The 17823-nt window shown below is 39.1% G+C and overlaps 1 protein-coding gene across 2 annotated transcripts in view; it reads left to right on the top strand.

Annotated features, from left to right (window-relative positions):
- The first annotated feature begins 317 nt into the window (after nucleotides 1–317).
- SAMSN1 (SAM domain, SH3 domain and nuclear localization signals 1) overlaps nucleotides 318–17823 on the top strand; it is a 136969-nt gene continuing 119463 nt past the window's right edge. The window contains exons 1-3 of one of the 2 annotated variants that reach the window (XM_075909842.2): nucleotides 318–365; nucleotides 1416–1543; nucleotides 9965–10102. In XM_075909842.2, coding sequence (XP_075765957.1) covers nucleotides 1520–1543; nucleotides 9965–10102 — 162 coding nt within the window. In that variant the 5' untranslated portion in view covers nucleotides 318–365; nucleotides 1416–1519. The remainder of the gene's footprint in view (nucleotides 366–1415; nucleotides 1544–9964; nucleotides 10103–17823) is intronic. The other variant, XM_075909844.2, reaches the window with a different exon arrangement.

Genomic DNA, 17823 nt, shown 5'->3' with positions numbered 1-17823 from the left:
TTCTTTCTTTCTTTCTTTCTTTCTTTCTTTCTTTCTTTCTTTCTTTCTTAACGTCAGGTCAGTAAAAAATGTGCTATTATTATGGTAATTCTTGAGTCAGTGGTGCTATATTAATTCACACCAGTTGATTATATGGACCATTGTCTTTCTCCTGTAATATCACGCCTCCCCACCATTCGCTGTCACAGTGGACAGCACCGATATCTCCCTACACCACCCACAATCAGAGTCCTTGTCTCTGCCCTCTTTGACTTCTTCACTTCTAATATTTTCTAATAGCAAAACTGATTATTTCCGTTTTAGCCTTCATCATCAAATGGTTGACATATTGGACTCCTGCAGGCAACTTATTCCTTTGTAGATAGGTAAGAAATTGATTTTTTCTGAGAGATTCAATTTGAAAAGGGAATAAAGCATGGACCAGATTTCAAAGGTAGATTCCCAAACATAGGTACTTTTTAATATATTTTGACTCCTAAATCTGAATCTAAGTATCCAGTTTCAAACACTGGTTTTTAAAATATGGACTGCAATGTGCCAGTAAATCGTCAATTCAATGGCAGAACAGAAGAAAACAAATTCTTTTGTGTTGAACAAAACACTTAATTTGACCCAAAATAAAGTTTTGTATTTTTGGTGTGTTTAACTTTTTTCTACTTGCATAAAAGTTGAAGTAAAATTCTAAATTAAAAGACATTTTGAATAAAAACATTTTGTTTAGAAAATTTCAGAACAAACCTTTTCAATTTGAGGGCTGTTTTCCCCTGATTTTTATTTAGACCAAAACAATTTCAGAAACTCAACGTGAGATGTTTGTCAACATAAGCCTGAATTTTTTGGCCCAAACAAGTTTTGGCTGAAAAAAGTCATGCTCTAGTCCATGGTAGTTAAGTCTATTGTACCATTTTTCTATATACAAAATAAATATTTTTTTGTAAAATGCCTGTTCCATACCTTGTTTGCAACATCGTGGTAACCATATTGGTCTCCGGATATTAAAGACACAAGGTCCTTTCCTGGACCAACTTCAGTTAGTGAAAGAGACAAGCCGTTGAGTTTATACAGAGCTCTTCTTTGCATATTACCTCATCCAACTTGTCTCTCTTGTATACTTGTCAAATGAGTGAAGTAAATCCAGCATGCTCACCTTCAAGTTCTTTGCATATTCCACTGCTTTTTAGACAGAAGAAGCTTTGTTTCCATTATGATAAACTAGATGGTAATAACAACCTACAAAAAACTATTTTTTCCTAGTCCATCATAATAAGTCATGCCATGCTTTTGTTTTGTTGGTAAACATTATTCATTAATTTTGGAAACTGTGTGTGCTGGTGCAAGCAAGCCTGTCTCATTTGATAATGGGCTCTGAATCCAGTGGATTATTGCAGGGGATTTTATCTTGCTGTAATCTCCAGGGCGAAATGTACAAACAGCTGGGAGGACAAGAAGGAGCTACATTGTGTGTCTGGAATTCTTTGAAACAGAATTTTGGAGTGCTGGAGTTGAGCTTCATATCAAAATGAATCTTTTCTGTTTTTCATTGGTAAGTCTTCTTGCTTCTTGTATATTTGATTACTGTATTACTGCTTTTGTAAACTGAACTAACACGTGACCAGAATGAGGACAGAGATTAAAGTTATTGTGTAGAGCCCTGTACATTGCATGTATCATACAAAAAGGCCACTTAGGGAAAAAAAAGAGACGTGTGTGTATAAAAAGCTGAAGATAGGGACATATGATTTAATTAAAATAAACTGAAAATAAATAAAAACTGACACTTGGAGGCTTTTAAGGACATACTATATGATACCTGTGATATCTGTGAAACTTTGCAGTTTAGAAACTCAACTGCTAAATGTTGCAAGTTTGACACAATAAAAACCTTCAAAAGTTCCCTATTTGTATCTCAATTATGAAATAAATTAATTCTGTTCTGCTATTTCCCTGATGCTAAAATGATACTGAGAACCATATTTTCTTGCTGATGAAGTACAACAGAACTTTTTCTAGTGTGTTTCCCATTAGCAGAACATTATCAGTGCACAATTTCAGGCACTAAACTAGTCATATGGTTGTATTCACTCAATGATACAGAAGGGCTGTGTCTAGACTGGCATGATTTTGCGGAAATACTTTTAACAGAAAAGTTTCTCCATTAAAAGTATTTCTGCAAAAGAGCTTCTAGCTTGGCATGGATGCTTTTGAGCAAAAAGTGCTTTTGTGCAAAAGCATCTGTGCCGGTATAGACGCGCTTTTGCGCAAGAAAGCGCCGATGGCCATTTTAGCCATCGGGCTTTCTTGCACAAAAAATTAAGGTGCCTGTCTACACTGGCCCTCTTGCACAAGTATTCTTGCTCAAGAGGGCTTATCCCTGAGTGGGAGCGTGAAAGTATTTGTGCAAGAAGCACTGATTTTGTACATTACAAAGTTAGTGCTCTTGCGCTAATTCAAGTGGCCAGTGTAGACAGCTGGCAAGTTTTTGCACAAAAGCAATTGCTTTTGTGCAAAATCTTGCCAGTCTAGACACACCCAAGTTGACTTAAATCCTTTTCCCCTTTCTATTGCCTGAGGAGTAACCAGTATGAGTAAACTGGTAGAATCAGATTTGCAAAATCCATGAAGACTCTATCTCTTTTCAATGGTTTACCTGCCAGCCCCCAGATTACATATTAATAGTGAAAAATGTGTAAATCTGCTGTATTTTTATAGTATACTACACCTGCTTGCTTCTCTTTTCCAGATATTTTAGTGTAGGACTAGAAAGAAAAAAATGAACTGCATTTGGTGCTTATCACACACGTATTAGTGGTTCCACTTGAGTAAATTATGGCTCCTTTTTGTTAAAGCAACTTCACTGCAGAATACCCAGCATTGTCCAGTTTTAAGGATTTACTTCTGCTTTTTGGATCTTGAAAATAAGATGCAGTAGATTTTTAGAGTTTTTCTGGACCCCTCCAATTAACAGTAATACTTTTGTCAGAATCCAGTGATGCTTTTGGTCCCAGTTTAATTTGGTCCCAGTTTATTTTTCTTTTGGTCAAAGTTAACACCCAAATGTATGTGCAAAAAGTCAGTTTGACCATCAGAGAAGCTTTAATTTGTGGAATTACGTAGGACTGTAACTAGCACTGTTACATCAGTATTTTATCGTTACATTAGAGCAGTAGCTTGCATTTGATGCAATCCAGCTGTTAACAAACAAGACTACTGCGAGTTGTGTGTCAAATAAATAACAGGGACTCTGCTAAATAAATGGGTACACTACGTGAATAAAGAATAGGAGTCCCAGATTTTTTTCATTAAAATGACTTCCCCAACTCGTGCTGCTCTCATTGTAACTCTAACAGAAAATACAACATACCTTCTTATGTGTAAAAATCAGTGTTGCTATAGTTTCTTTATGAAATAATTAATCTTGTTTAAGTTTGATTCTAAGAAGTTAACCTATATTCTTTTCAGGGTCTCTTTATGAGTCAATCTGAACACGAAGATAATCCTTTGAATAGTTAGCAACACATCTTATAGCATACCAAAAACTGTATTAAGACAATTTATTGGTCACTAATCCAGATATGCTACTTGATTAAAAACCAGGTCCATGTGCACTCATCCCTACTTGCCTGATGAAATGCAATTCTTTTCTAAAACAGGATTGTCTGTCTTGAAAGCGGGTTATTGGTACAAATATGTCTGCTTAGCCACTTATATGCTGGTGTTCAACTGTTTTGAAATGGAATATGGCATTGTGGCAATTGCAGAAAGAAAAGGTCAGCAGCAAATGGCATTAAGATGTAAGGAAGGGACAGGTTTTCTCTCATGAGTCATGGGGGGAATGTCTGAATAAGAATAGATTTGGTGGGGTATTTTTAAAAACTGAAGAAGCATCTTACTCCATTAGCACCATACATGTGTCATCCTGGATAATTTGTTCAGCATTTAACAAAGGTGGCCTCTGTTTTCATATCCGTTGGTTTGATTTTTGTGCTACAATAGCAAAAATGCATTAAAATTGAGGGTTGACAGTTTCTGTTGCTGCACAGAATGGTGATGTCCAAAACTTTGTTTAACTACCACCCCTCAAAATAGTAAAGCTTCTGGCAATCTAAATGCTGATGGGAATTATTCCAGTCAATAGCTGCCTTCCCTTGCCTCATGAAGTTGTGGTTTTACCAGGTAACAGGAGGTACTATTTCCCTTTCAATAGGGAGGAAGCTCTGATGTCAGAAAAATTAATTTGGTAGCTCAACTAATAAATCACAATCTACAAAATGGAGATGGAATAGTTACAAGTCAGGTGGTTGTGTCTATCCTTCAGTCAGGGTTGAATTGTTTCCTGTAATATATACTCAGAAGATTTGTCCAGTACAGCTTTAAATGACAGAAGCAATGGGGCTTGCACTAATTCATGTGCAAGGCTACTTATAGATCCCTCTGTTAGGAAAAATTAATCTTTCTTAATTTTATACAATTGCTCCCAGCTGAAACTGGAGAACCTATCAGACTTCCAAAGCAAAAGAGTTTACTTCAAAGGAATCATCTGTGAACAAAGTTTCCAAATTACGTGCTTCTAAAATCTCCTTTCATTTATGGATCCACTTTGATTTAATCAGCACTGATGTCACACTCTCATCTTAGTATCCTTTTCTCCGCGATTTTTTTTCTTCTCTTTTTATCTGGACTCCTTGTGGTTTTTGCTGAAACAGACTAACACAGCTACTTCTCTGAAATGTGGCTTGTTAGAATGCAGAAAACCATCATGTCCAGGTACGACAAGTACAGAATCTTTAGTACACGAAACACCCAGCAAGACAGGAAAGAATTTCAGACATTTATAAGATACATACATTCCATATGATAAGACTTTTTTTAAAAAAAACAATACACACGTACTGTGGTGATGTATGTTATGTGACAAGTAGAGTATAACAGAAAAACGCCACTTCTGATACCAAATAAGGGAACTTTTTTATGTAAACCCCAGAAATAGACAGCTGGGATAAGTTCTCTGCTCCCTCACAGGAGAAAGGAGAAATGCTGGATATGGCAGTTAATGCACATATAAGAATTTCTCCCCAATGGAGCTCTGCACAAAGTTTTATGTTACTTGGAGAATGCTTATGTTCTGTGTTTTGGAAGTAATACTAAATGGTGCATGTAAATGTATTTATGAAAGGGGAGGGGGGAACTGAAAGCTTGAAGAAGCAGATCACTCTGAACTGACAGGCACAGACTCTAATTGGGTTGTCAACTCAAATTCAAGAAAACAAGTAGGGCCTTACTTGGATTTACCTGCCTAGACCCTGTTTGGAAGTGATTTTGTGGGACTGGATTATTAGCAGCTGAGCTGGTGAAGCTGATACTGTGGATCCAGATAGGTCTGCCATAGAACGGATGGAACTGATTTTGCTGAACCAGGACATAGCATAAAAGATCCTGGTGGAGATGCCTTTTTGGAACCAGACCTGGAAGCTCCAGATCGAAGTGGGGCTTGGTGCTATGGACTTCTTTTGACTGGAGTAGGCAGTGGGGAAAGCTGCCTCCTGATTCCCATTTGAGTCGATATGGATTTGAATGTGGGTGAAGCATATGATCTGAATTAGAGCTCTGAGCCCCCAAGAAGCCATGTAACAAAAGCCATGGTATTAGCCAAGCTCCTTGTAATTTCTTTCTACCATGTAAATAGGGGCTTATTTTGTTTTCCCAAATAAAAACAATTGGTGGCTTCATGCACTCAAGGCTGTGTTGGTGCTTTGGAGTGGGAAGAACCACTTCCAAAAGGAACCTGGGGGATTAAAATTTACCCTACGAGTTGATAAGGTTTAGGTGGGGGCTTGATCCAATCACTATTTTAAGAAGCATTTCTATATAACATTGAACCTGGCCCTTAGTCCTGCTAATGACACCTGGCCGAACAGTCACCTAGACTAAGGAAAACAGTATTATCCCTAAAGCTACTCAGCCTTTGTCTGTTTCACTACAGAGCTTCTGCCTAACCTCTTCCCCTTTCCCTCCCCCTCACTTCCTGCTGTAGATTATTGAAAAAGAAATTACACACATCCTTATAATGCACACATCATGAAGTGTTTCTACATAGGACTGGGGATGTGAGCAAATAGAATTTTTGCGTGTTTTTTTCTCACCTTGTGTGTTCTCAAGGTTTCTCACATCCTAGTCATAGCTACCTTGTATGCCTGGCAGGCTCCTTATTCTATGGGCAGTTTGGAGCATGTCAGTTGTTTTAACCACAAAATTGCAGCTCTTTTATAATTACTGTGGTTTAGAGAGGAAAAATGGTTTCTTTCAGAAATAGACAATTTTTAAAATAATGTATTTTAATACAAGGTGAGTGTGAGTGATTGCTGGGTATTCCTGAATCTGATTTTCTTAGCCTCAGAAGAGTTAATTTTCCTTTTAATGTAGACTTTAAAAAAAAACCTGTATTGCAATCTAACCGTGTGCACTCAGCTATTTGTAGCAATCCTCCTGCTTAGAAAATCCATCCCTGTTATACAAACAAAACAATTCTAATGCTAGCAAGGGACAAGCTCAGATGAACTCATTTGCCCTTTAAGCCCACTACTAGCTTTTAGGAACATAGTTAGCACATGTTGTTCTACTTAAGCCATGTGCTACATTCCCATAATTTATTAACTCATTAGTTCCTGGAATAAAATACTGTGTAAAACCTAAGGATAACCAAATTTTAAAACCTTCAAGCAAAATGCAGGACAATGTAGCACTTTAAAGACTAACAAGATGGTTTATTAGATGATAAGCTTTCGTGGGCCAGACCCACTTCCTCAGGAAGTGGTGTCTGGCCCACGAAAGCTCATCATCTAATAAACCATCTTGTTAGTCTTTAAAGTGCTACATTGTCCTGCATTTTGCTTCAACTACCCCAGACTAACACGGCTACATTTCTATCACTATTAAAACCTTCAAATGATACTCTCTTAAATTTTAGCTTTGCTTTTCAACTATGTTTTGGCATGAGGCTATTAATATTCAGAAAATAAGCACAGTACTTCTGACATATGTGGATGCAAAGAATTATTGATGTGGCTTCAACTACTGTATTACCAGCCAACACAATTGTTTTTCAAATCCCAGACAGATTTTATCTAAAACTCAGTGGTGCGTCTAGACTGGCAAGAACTTGCCAGCTGTCTACACTGGCCGCTTGAATTTGTGCAAGAGCACTGAGTTTGTAATGTACAAAATCAGTGCTCCTTGCACAAATACTTTCATGCTCCTGCTCAGGGATAAGCCCTCTTGCACAAGAATACTTGCGCAAGAGGGCCAGTGTAGACAGGCACATTAATTTTTTGCGCAAGAAAGCCCAATGGCTAAAATGGCCATCGGAGCTTTCTTGCACAAAAGCGTGTCTAGATTGGCATGGATGCTTTTGCGCAAAAGCATCCTTGCCAATCTAGATGCTCTTTTGCGGAAATACTTTTAACGGAAAAACTTTTCCGTTAAAAGTATTTCTGCAAAATCATGCCAGTCTAGATGCAGCCAGTATGTTTTCTAATTCCAATCTGTAAAGCTTTGAAATGTTAGCAGTATGGCTTCACATAACCTTCCCAGGGTCAGTCTTACCTAAAATGGCACCCTGAGTGAAACTGGAGGAGGAACAGGTTTGTAGGCGGAGCTTGGCTGGGACGGAGCAGAGTGGAAGGAGGAACAGAGGTGGCAGCCTTGGAGCTGGAGGCGGAATGTGCCTGTAAGGAGAACAAGACTGGGAGGGAGGGGAGAAGGGGCAGAGCCAGGCAGTGGGCTGTTATTGTGACACTGTCTTGATGAAGCACCTTCTTGATCACAGTGCGCCAGGGTGGTTGCTCACATCAACCACATCTTAGGTGGGTCCTGAACCTTCCTTTTGTGCCAGAAGAACAAATGTTGTGGTATGATAATATCCAAATTAATTCCCTAATACTGGTCAACTGAAATCAGCGGGACAATTCATGGAGTAAATTTTTACTCAGCATGAGTAAGGGTGACAGAAACTAGGCCCTATGAAAACTGTAGGGGATAATCCGGTGTATCCATTTTTAAAGTGGTATCAATGCGCTGTGAGGCAGCATGTGTTTTTCAGAAAGTTCCCCAAGTCTGACCATGGCTATAGCTATACATAATTTTGACTGTGAAATATAACATTTCACTATGGCTGTAGTGCTGAGGAGGCAGCAGGATTGAATACAGCTCCATGAAAAAACAAAGATCATCTTCAATGTGCTCCACATCTCACTTCCTTTCCTGGAAGAGGTCTCCATAATAACTACTGCTATAGACCACAACAGGCCACAATTGCCATGGAGATCCAATATCCTCCATTGGACCAATTTCTGTTGGTGAGAGAGACAAGCTTTCCAACTACAAAGGGACGGTACTCTGTGTCATAGCAAAATGAAACCTTACGTTCATTACTCTGCTAGATACTAACAGTCATGGCCCGAATGGAGATACTGGATATATAGCTTTATTATAACAATCTGTAACCAACTAGCCCCCCTTTTTTTTTGTCCTATGACTGAAGAAATGTTAACAGGTCACTCTACCTTGAATGGTCCCTTATAATATGCCCTATCTGCTTATGCTAAACAATCTCTTCCACCTTGAATTTTGTCGTGATGCTGGGAGTACTTTCCCAGATCAGAAGAAGAGCTCTGTGGATAAGTCTATATAGCAGTGGTTCTCAGACTTTTATATTGATGACCCCTTTCACACAGCAAACTATGACTGTGACACCACATTTATATATTAAAAACACATTTTTATATTTACCACCATTATAAATGCTGGATGTGAAGTGGGACTTGGAGGTGGAGGCTATCATCTCTCAACCACCCACGTCATAACTTTGTGACACACCCAGTTTGTGAACCCCTACAATACAGCAACTAGAAACCCATAGGCCTATTCCATTGCTGTGTAGACTTATGGGCTTGGGCTGGAGCCTGGGCTATAGGACCCTGAAAGGTGTCCCTGAGTCCCAGCCTAAGCTTGGAAGTCTGTGCACCAGTGAACAAGAACAATGAATGTACTACACTCCTCAAAACACTGAACTTACAAGAGTCATAGGTCCTTTTTAATTGCTGAAAAAAGTGAAAAAGAAGTTGTTTCCATAAGGAAGTCAAGTGCAAATTTTAAGACAAATACGTTTATAGTTGAAGACTTTAATTTTCTTTTCAATGAAGTGCAGAGCCGTTTGCAACAATATATATATTTTTATATTTAGAACCATAACATGCACTTGAGACACAGCTAGCTGTCTTGCTTGGAGTACACTGGGAAATCTTTCAGCTGGACTATTGAAGAAGAAGACTTGCCTTTTGGGCCTGCATAGATGTAAAGAGCTGCGAGGACAGATGCATACTGTTTTTGTTTTGTTAGCGTTTAACTTACTGTTGAAAGTTCAAAAAAGAGCTAGATAAATTCATGGAGAATGGGTCCATCAATGACTCTTTGCCAGAATGGGCAGGAACAGTGTCCTTCGCCTTTGTTTTTCAAAAGCTGGGAATGGATCACTTGATGATTCCCTCTTCTGTTCATTCTCTCTGGGGAACCTGACATGGGCCATTGTCAGAATATTGGTCTAAACCAGTATGGTCATTCTTATGTTGAATGCTTGGAGTTGGCAATACGGTTTCTTTCCCTTCAAGGGACGCTCTTAGCCTTCTTCAGAAAAGGCTTATGTCAGAATTCCCTTCCCTCTATCCTTCTAGTATTTACCTTCCTCGGAATCATGATTTGGGAAGCAAGTTCAAGCATCTAGATATAATTTATTTTTAATTTGATTATATATGCAAAGGAAGGCCATGGAAGTTTTGAAAGATGGTTTTCACTCTGGAGGAGCACTGTGCTTTCACTTTATTGTGTCCATCCTAGAAGGTTCTGGCTTTCTTTTTTCTTTCTGCACGTTTATAAATGTACAGCTAATGATATGTGCATTTCTTTATTTCAGGAAGGCTCCATGGACAGCTTGTATGAACCAGTCCAAGAGCACCAAGAACCGAAAGAGACCATTAGCATCAGCAGCAGAGCCAGCACTCCGCTGAGCACCTATGTGAAATGTGGACCTCCAGAGAGATCTCTGTCTTTGGTGAGTGAAAATAAGTTGTGACGTAACCAATGCATTTGCTCTGAACAACTTACTTTTTTGTCTGTCTTTCCAACAGAGTCAGTGTTGTTGTCCCAGCCTCAAATTTTAAATATCTACACTCCTGGGAACCTACCAAAATCCTTTTAATGTTTTCTCAGACCTTTGTGCTTGTGAGAGATGAATTTAGTGAATTTAGTGATGTCCAGTGTTACAGATGGGATCTTAAAAACAGGTTCTGAGCTCAGTAGCACTTTGGACATGATCCAAATCTATTGAAGTCAATGGGAGTCATTCTATGGATGTCAATGAGCCCTTTATGATTAAGTAACCATTATGTAGAAGGACATATAATATAACCACTGTGTGAAACCACATAAGAAAAGAGATTGAGAGGGTGTATGTAGATAAATTATTTTATGGGTATAGTGTATGATTCCCTTTTATTAATTAAAGGTGGGGAAAAAACTATATGGTTAAATGAAAGAGTTCACTGTATGATTAAAACAGAGAGCAGCAAGTTGAACATCTAACATATCATAAAAGTATGCTAAAGCAGAAAAAAATGAAAAAATGAATGGAAGGTAACGTATTAACAAGGCTATATTTCTAACATACATCATATTAAGATATGTACATTGGAATAACTATAGATTAATAAAAAGATCATGAATGAGAAGTTTGTTAGAATCATTGCTAGTTTTCTGGGTGTATTTCCAAAAGCACAGACCAAAAGTGCATCAGGGAACAAACTGTAGCAGTATTTGGATTTGATAGTAGTATCACGAGGTTAGAGTTAGCCACAAAATTACCATTAATAAGGTTAATGGAAAATAACCTTATGGAGATTCTCTCTCTCTTTCTCCCATGCACATACACATATAAACACACACAAAATCTATTTTCAGCAGCATTTTTTAGGTATTTTTAAGTGAAGACTCAAAAGCTGAAAACAATTTATCTCTTTGTTACTTTTCAGTTGCCAAAAAAACTCAAAACTAAAATAAAACCCGAAGAAAAAATTGAGCAAAATGGAAAAAAAGGTTGGAATTTATGTAGAGGAAGATAATTTCTTAGCCAGCTTTATGTATGGTACATTGATTTGCAAAGTCAATGTTGGCATGTTACGGAAATCTCTTGGGACTGTAAATTAGCCAGAAGTATAAATAAGAAAAGAAAACTAACACAAACTAAGGGTAGTGCAGAGAGGGGAGATAATAACAACAAGGTTAGAAATATGTTCACTATTTATGTCCTATGAAAAATGCATGTATTGCTGCTGTACAGTAGAAGACAGAAAATAGAACAGAGTGAAAAGATGGGTGATCTTTGTGTCAGATTAGTGATTCTTGTAGATAAACATAGGAAAGAATCAGGTTAATAGTCTCACTGTTGTATCATGGATTGAGCAGTTGTTTCTCTCCATCTTAAAGGCAGGTTATGTTTTGAACAGTTTGACTAGTTAGTAAAGCACTCTTGGGAGCATTAGAGATGAAAGACACTATGTAAATGTAAACTGTTGCTATATATTGATTCTGAATGAAATCAGGGAGACTTTCTGAAAGAGGCTTTCTGAAAATCAGCAAAACAACCAAGTCTACTACCAGATGTGGATTATTTTTCCAATACATGTACATGCAGTAAACCATCTGAAAGATGTTTGGTTGAAAGATTTAAAAAAAAAATTGAATGTATCGAATATAAATCAACAACTGTTATTTTCAAACTGTGTGTGACATTGGTATGAATATATTTCAGCTATCTCTTGAAATTTAGGTCACTATGCTACTGTAAGTGGCCAAGATTAAAGTCACAACAAAGAGTATCCAAACAAGGGACACAATCCTGCACAGAGTTAATCCTGTACGTATACTTATTGCCATTTTCAGTGGGATTAGGATAGAAATTACAAGATTGGGCCCAAGGTTAGCAATGATGTATGAATTTTGGAGACCGATTAGCCAGACTCAGTCTGTGGACCTAAAGCTAGCATTTCAGTAGGCAGCCCTCTTCACACCCAGCCCACCCTTGGATCCACCTTTCATTCTTCTCTTCCTTCTTGTTATCAACCTCAGCCCAGAATCTCTTCTATTCAACATGAATTGGTGGTACTTTTCTCCCTTCATCATGGCTCCTTCCAAACATTTGCATTCCTCCTGGTAATTATGTCAAGGTAGAATGGCTCCTATTTGACCAAAGGGTCAACACCAGAAAATGCAGAAGATGGTTGTTTAAAGAAAAAAACAAAACAAAAACAAAAACCCCACACCACTATGCATTTTTAATCATTATAACGGCTACAGGCCACTTGCAGCCTTAGTCCTGTTTTCCCACCTGACCAGCTGAGGTGAGTCACCTGCCCACGATTCTATATTTAGGGGATACCAGCAGCAGTCAAAGAAGCTTTAAATGCATAATGTCTCAGAGAAGACCCATTCCCTAAGTGATTATACAGTCTACCAACTAGTCATCCTGCTTCTTGTGCAACCAACCATGACTCAACCATCAAAGGCTATGAGATGATGCGACTTTGTGTGTGTATTGTATTCCAGTAGTGCTCAGGGGCCCAACTACACAGGGCCACCAACAGGGAAGCCAAGAAGGGGTAGTTGCCCCAGTACCTGGTTATTTTATAAGGGCCTGAGGCTCTGGGTCCTTTAAATTGCATGAGAGCCCCGAAGGGCATGGTCTGGATGGTTCTGAGGGCTGGCTGCCCTAACCCTGCCCCTTTCACTCAAGGCTTCACCTCTTAGATTGCCCAGGCCTGGTACAGTCTGTTACCAGCCCTGTGACCATATTTGGGTTTCCATAGCATGAGGCACTGTACAAAGCTAGTGTAAGAGACAGTCCATGCCCCATGGGTTAAAAACGCAAGACCAAGTTAATTTTTAGGTGAATTTTAGGGGCATGGATATTTTTATTATATTTGTACTTACATAATAATTGTATTTTAGGTCAGGATAGGTAAGGAAGGAGAGCATGAAATTATGAAGCAAAAAAGAAGGGAAAGGAGGGGAAGTGTGGCTAGAAGCAGAAGCCATAGAAACAGATAGGTTGGTTTTTTTGGAAGGTGGTGGTAGGGGACCTAGATAATGGCACAGGTATTACTGACAAAGGTTGCAATTTTTCATTAAGTGTCTTGTTAAAATTCTGGGAGCACATTCAGTGCTAGGGACTGAAATGGAAAAGATGGGTGGAATTTAATAGTACAAAGGAATTTCCCTTTGCAAAGGGAGGCGTAGATTTATTCAGACTTTCCATATCAGAGAAGGTTGGCACTGGAGAATATGCTGACATTCCTTCCACTGGTTTTTTTCTTATAAAGTGTCTTTAAGAATAAAAGTAAATTTACATGTGTTTTATAACCTATGGCAATTGAGAAAAGCCTCTAAATTTCTACTTGAAAAAGAAGTCCTTGAAATGTAAACGCATTAAATAATCCCTCCCCACACCCAATATATTACCTTTTTAAATCCTTCAAGACTGGTGCATTATTGGTATAATATATCATCAGGGCTAAACAAACATTTCTACTCAGTATATTAATGTGTCTGATAATCTTTCCTTTCCTGCCTAACCACACTCTCCCAATCATAAACATTATCTCTCTCTAACTTTGCAAAATAAATTGTGTTTATAAAATCTACAAAGAATAAAGAGAAGCCAAAGCTGCTTGTGTGCAAGAAGGGAGAAAGCTGCATGCATGTAGGGTTTATGTTGCATTTTGTCAGCATAAACCTATGCATAAGTACCTTGTAGCCAAAATGTAGTGGTTGATGACACTGCAAAGCAGATTTGTTTATGCTAGTGGAAGGGCATAAGGGATCAGTGCTCTCTGTACAAAGGACAGTGCTGTTTGACAGATGGAGTGGTCAGAGCAATAAGAAATATGTTTTTGGAATTCCTCCTGCTGGCAGAGTTCCTATGGAGCCTTGGTGCAAATGAAAGCTGCTTTTACTCCTGGTAAATTTAACATAGTAATAGCATCCTCACCTCACAGATGAATTACCTCTGGGGTGAAAGTGGCTTGGCAGGCACAAGGACATGTAATTTACCCATCCCTCTGGCAGTTCATCTGTATTTGTCCCCAAGCGTTTGTCTTTTATTCTTCTTTGTTATTTCATTTCTCTTCCCATGAGATCCATTACACAGTTTGCAGGTCGTAATATGTGTACATTCATATAGGAAAGCCATACAGGTCATGAAGGATCTGATCCTTCGAGGTACTGAGCTCCCATGAAATGGAAGCAGTCAAAGGTGTCCAGCTTCTCAAAGGTTTTGAACCCTAAGGACACGTCTACACAGCAGGGCAAAAGTCAAATTAAGCGACGCAATTTCAGATATGTCAATTGTGTAGCTGAAGTCGAAAGAGCTTAACTTGGCTTTTGGTGGCTGTCTACACAGCAGAAAGTCGAAGGAACAACACTTTTCCTTCGACTTCCCTTACTCCTTGTGAAATGAGGGTTACAGGAGTTGGAGTAAGAAGTTGCCCGTCTTGACATTATTTTGAAATAATGTCTCACTGTGTAGACTCGCTCTTTGTTATTTCAAAATAATGTAAGTTATTCCAAATTAACGCTGCTGTGCAGATGAACGCTTGGTTATCTATTTGGGAGCTCTTTTCACATATTCAGAAGAAGCATACTTGTGAGGTAAGATGCTGAATATCTGGATGTTGCAACTGAGTTTCCACTTTTGGCCTCTGAGTGCGTTGTTTGAGGGAGTACAGGTTGTACCTTCAAAAAACAACTTTATTTGGTCTGGCAACATCTGTCCTCCAGCAGGACAACAGATTCTCCTGGACCAGAGAGCAAAGAGACGAAGGACAGGAGGACCAGCCGGAGCTGGGGAAACAGGGTTGGCAGCCTGGCTGGGGGCAACATGAGACCAGAGCCAGAGATCCACGGCAGCCTGTAGCAGCCTATAGCAGGGCGGGGTAGGGCTGGAGTCCCTCGGCAGCATGGATTGCTGCAGGGCTGGAGTCCTCAGGAATTAGGGGCTGTGGTTGGAGTCCTATCGCAGTGCAGGACCAGAGTCCCCCAACAGCTTCCTGGAGTGCTAGGCTGGGGCACTGCAGCAGCCCCTGGGAATATGGGGCTGGATTTGAGCCCCCTGGTAGCACAGGGCCAGAGCCCTGCAGTAGCCGGCTAGAGCACAAGGCCAGAGCTCTGTGGCTGCCCTCAGATGCATGGGGCTGTTGCCCCATGGCAGGAGCCAGAGCATCTGCTGCCCCGGGAAGCTGGCAGCAGCTGGGCAAGCAGCCCAGCCAGATTGGGGGTGAGGGGAGGGTGAGGCAGGATGCCTGCTGGGGCAGCCTGCCAGTAGCAGGCTCTGGGTTTGGGAGCCAGTGTCAGGAGACCTCCTCTGCTCCAAAAAATTCTCTTGTTTGGGACTGGTCAGGGCCTAATGGTGCTGGACCAGGCAGATCCAACCTGTAATAACACCTTTTGAATATTACAGGATCCTGTCCATGAAGTATGCCTATAAAAATGATATAGTTTTGAAGGTCTGTTTTTATTCCCAATGTCTTTCTATTATTATTAATTTATATCGTATAGGACTGTGTCTTTGCAACATTTTCAGGTTGGTGACCCCTTATTGTTTTACCTTCTTACATTTATTGTATAAGACAGAGTAAAAAAAGTATTACAGATAACTATAAGCCTATGTAATCTGCATGTGTTTTGTGAAGTTGATGGAGAATACTTGTTCTGGAAGGGTAAGTGTGTATAGGGAAAAGGGAATCAAATTTTTCTTTGCTTTAGATTGGAAAAGCATTTTCAATGCCCCATTGGTTGAGATAACAATACCACTGAACATTAGTGAAAACAGATCCCTGGAGACCAAAATCCTCTATGTATGCCCAAAACAGATGGGCATAGAACAGAAGCCTTCTATCTGTAAAGGGCATAGAAATAAACTGAAATTATGGAGTACAGCAAGGACAAGAATGTAAGCTTCCCCTGTCTACATTATTAATGCACCTCAGCCTCGACAAGATAGAACCACTTCTAGGACTAAGATCGTACCTAAACTCTGGAAAATAATCATGTTTAAATGTAATTATATATATGTTATTATACCTGTGGACTAAACAGAAGAATATAATTAATCTGATTCTAATAAACAGTATAATATGGTTAATTTATGTCTAATACCAGCAAAAATAATACATATGTAAGAGAATCAAGTTTTAGATGTGGTTTTATCATCCAGTGTCTGTAAATAAATGGTTCTCTAAGATGGCAATGGCATTTTAATGTTTGTCCCTATAAGAAAGAGGAAACAAAGTTTAGCCACAACCATGTTACACAACACTTTTTAAACATGGTTATTCTTGTAATGTGGGTGGTGCCTTAAATAATATTTCAGTCTCCATGTTCATTTTGTCTTTTTCTCCTCACCTGAGACTAGTAGCCATCATGCTAATTAGTGACCACTATGCTAATCATACTAATGATTTTCAGTCATACTAATGCTTATATTCTAGGAACTGGACTTTGCAAAGCAAATTCAAAATCGAAATTACTTTTCCTTGTAGGTTTGTACATATCTACATCGTTGTATTATGTATGGTTTTTAAACCCTTATTATATCAGGCTTAACTTCTGTGCCAGGAAGATAATGGAGCAAATAATTAAGGAATTCATCTGCAAGCATCTAGAAGATAATAAAGTGATAGGTAATAGCCAGTATGAATTTGTAAAGAACAAATCATGTCAAACCAATCTGATAGCTATAAAAAGTCTTGTGGATAAGAGAAAAGCGGTGGATGTGGTATACCTAGACTTTAGTAAGGCACTTGATAAGGTCTTGCATTATCTTCTTATCAATAAACTAGGAAAATACAACCCAGATGGGACTACAATAAGGTGAGTGCATAGAACGAATAGAGGTACAAGACAAGGAGATCCGATATCACCAAGTATCTTCATCACACACCTAGAGAGACCAATGGACGAGATCAAGGAAGAGGTAGAAGAGATATTGGTGCATGGGATGAGAATTAACAACTTGAGGTTCATGGATGATACTGCTATCATCAAGGAAGATGAAGAGAAGCTAGCGAGAATGGGGCAGGTGTTAAATGAGGAAGGGAAGTGGTATGGACTGATTATGAATATCGATAAAACAAAGACAATGGTATTTGGAGATAAGGAAATAGGAAGGAAGATCAGTGTAGATGGAATCGAACTAGAGAACGAAGAGAAGTTAATGTATTTGGGGAGCAACATGACGTATGATCTAGACTGTAAAAAGGAAATAGCAACTAGAATAGAGAAAGCAAGAATGAGTTTGAAGGCAATGGATCAGATCTGGAAAATTAAAGTGACTAGCTTAGGAACAAAGCTGAGCATCTTGAAAACGTGTGTATTTAGCAGCATGTTGTACAGATGTGAGATGGGTGATTCGAAGAGAAGGATATTGGCATTCAAGAGGAGTAGTTATAGAAAGATCCTGAGAATAGGATGGATGCAGAAGGTCATCAACGAGGAATTATATAGGAAGAGTCAGTCAAAAGAGAATCTACTGCAGAAGGTTATGCAACGGAAGTTACAGCAGAATGAACGAGGAATGAAAAGTTAAGACCTTGGTATTCAGCATAATGGATGGTCTGAATAGGAGAGGCAGACCCCACAAAGAATGGGTAGATGACATAGTAGATTGGTGTGGAGCTAATCTACAGAAACTAAGCCACTCTGCACTGGACAGGGTAGGATGGA

Source organism: Pelodiscus sinensis, chromosome 1, assembly GCF_052426305.1.
Source record: "Pelodiscus sinensis isolate ZL-2025 chromosome 1, ASM5242630v1, whole genome shotgun sequence".
Classification (NCBI taxonomy): domain Eukaryota; kingdom Metazoa; phylum Chordata; order Testudines; family Trionychidae; genus Pelodiscus; species Pelodiscus sinensis.
Note: the sequence above shows the minus strand (reverse complement) of the source record. Positions and strands in the feature narration are given on the sequence as shown.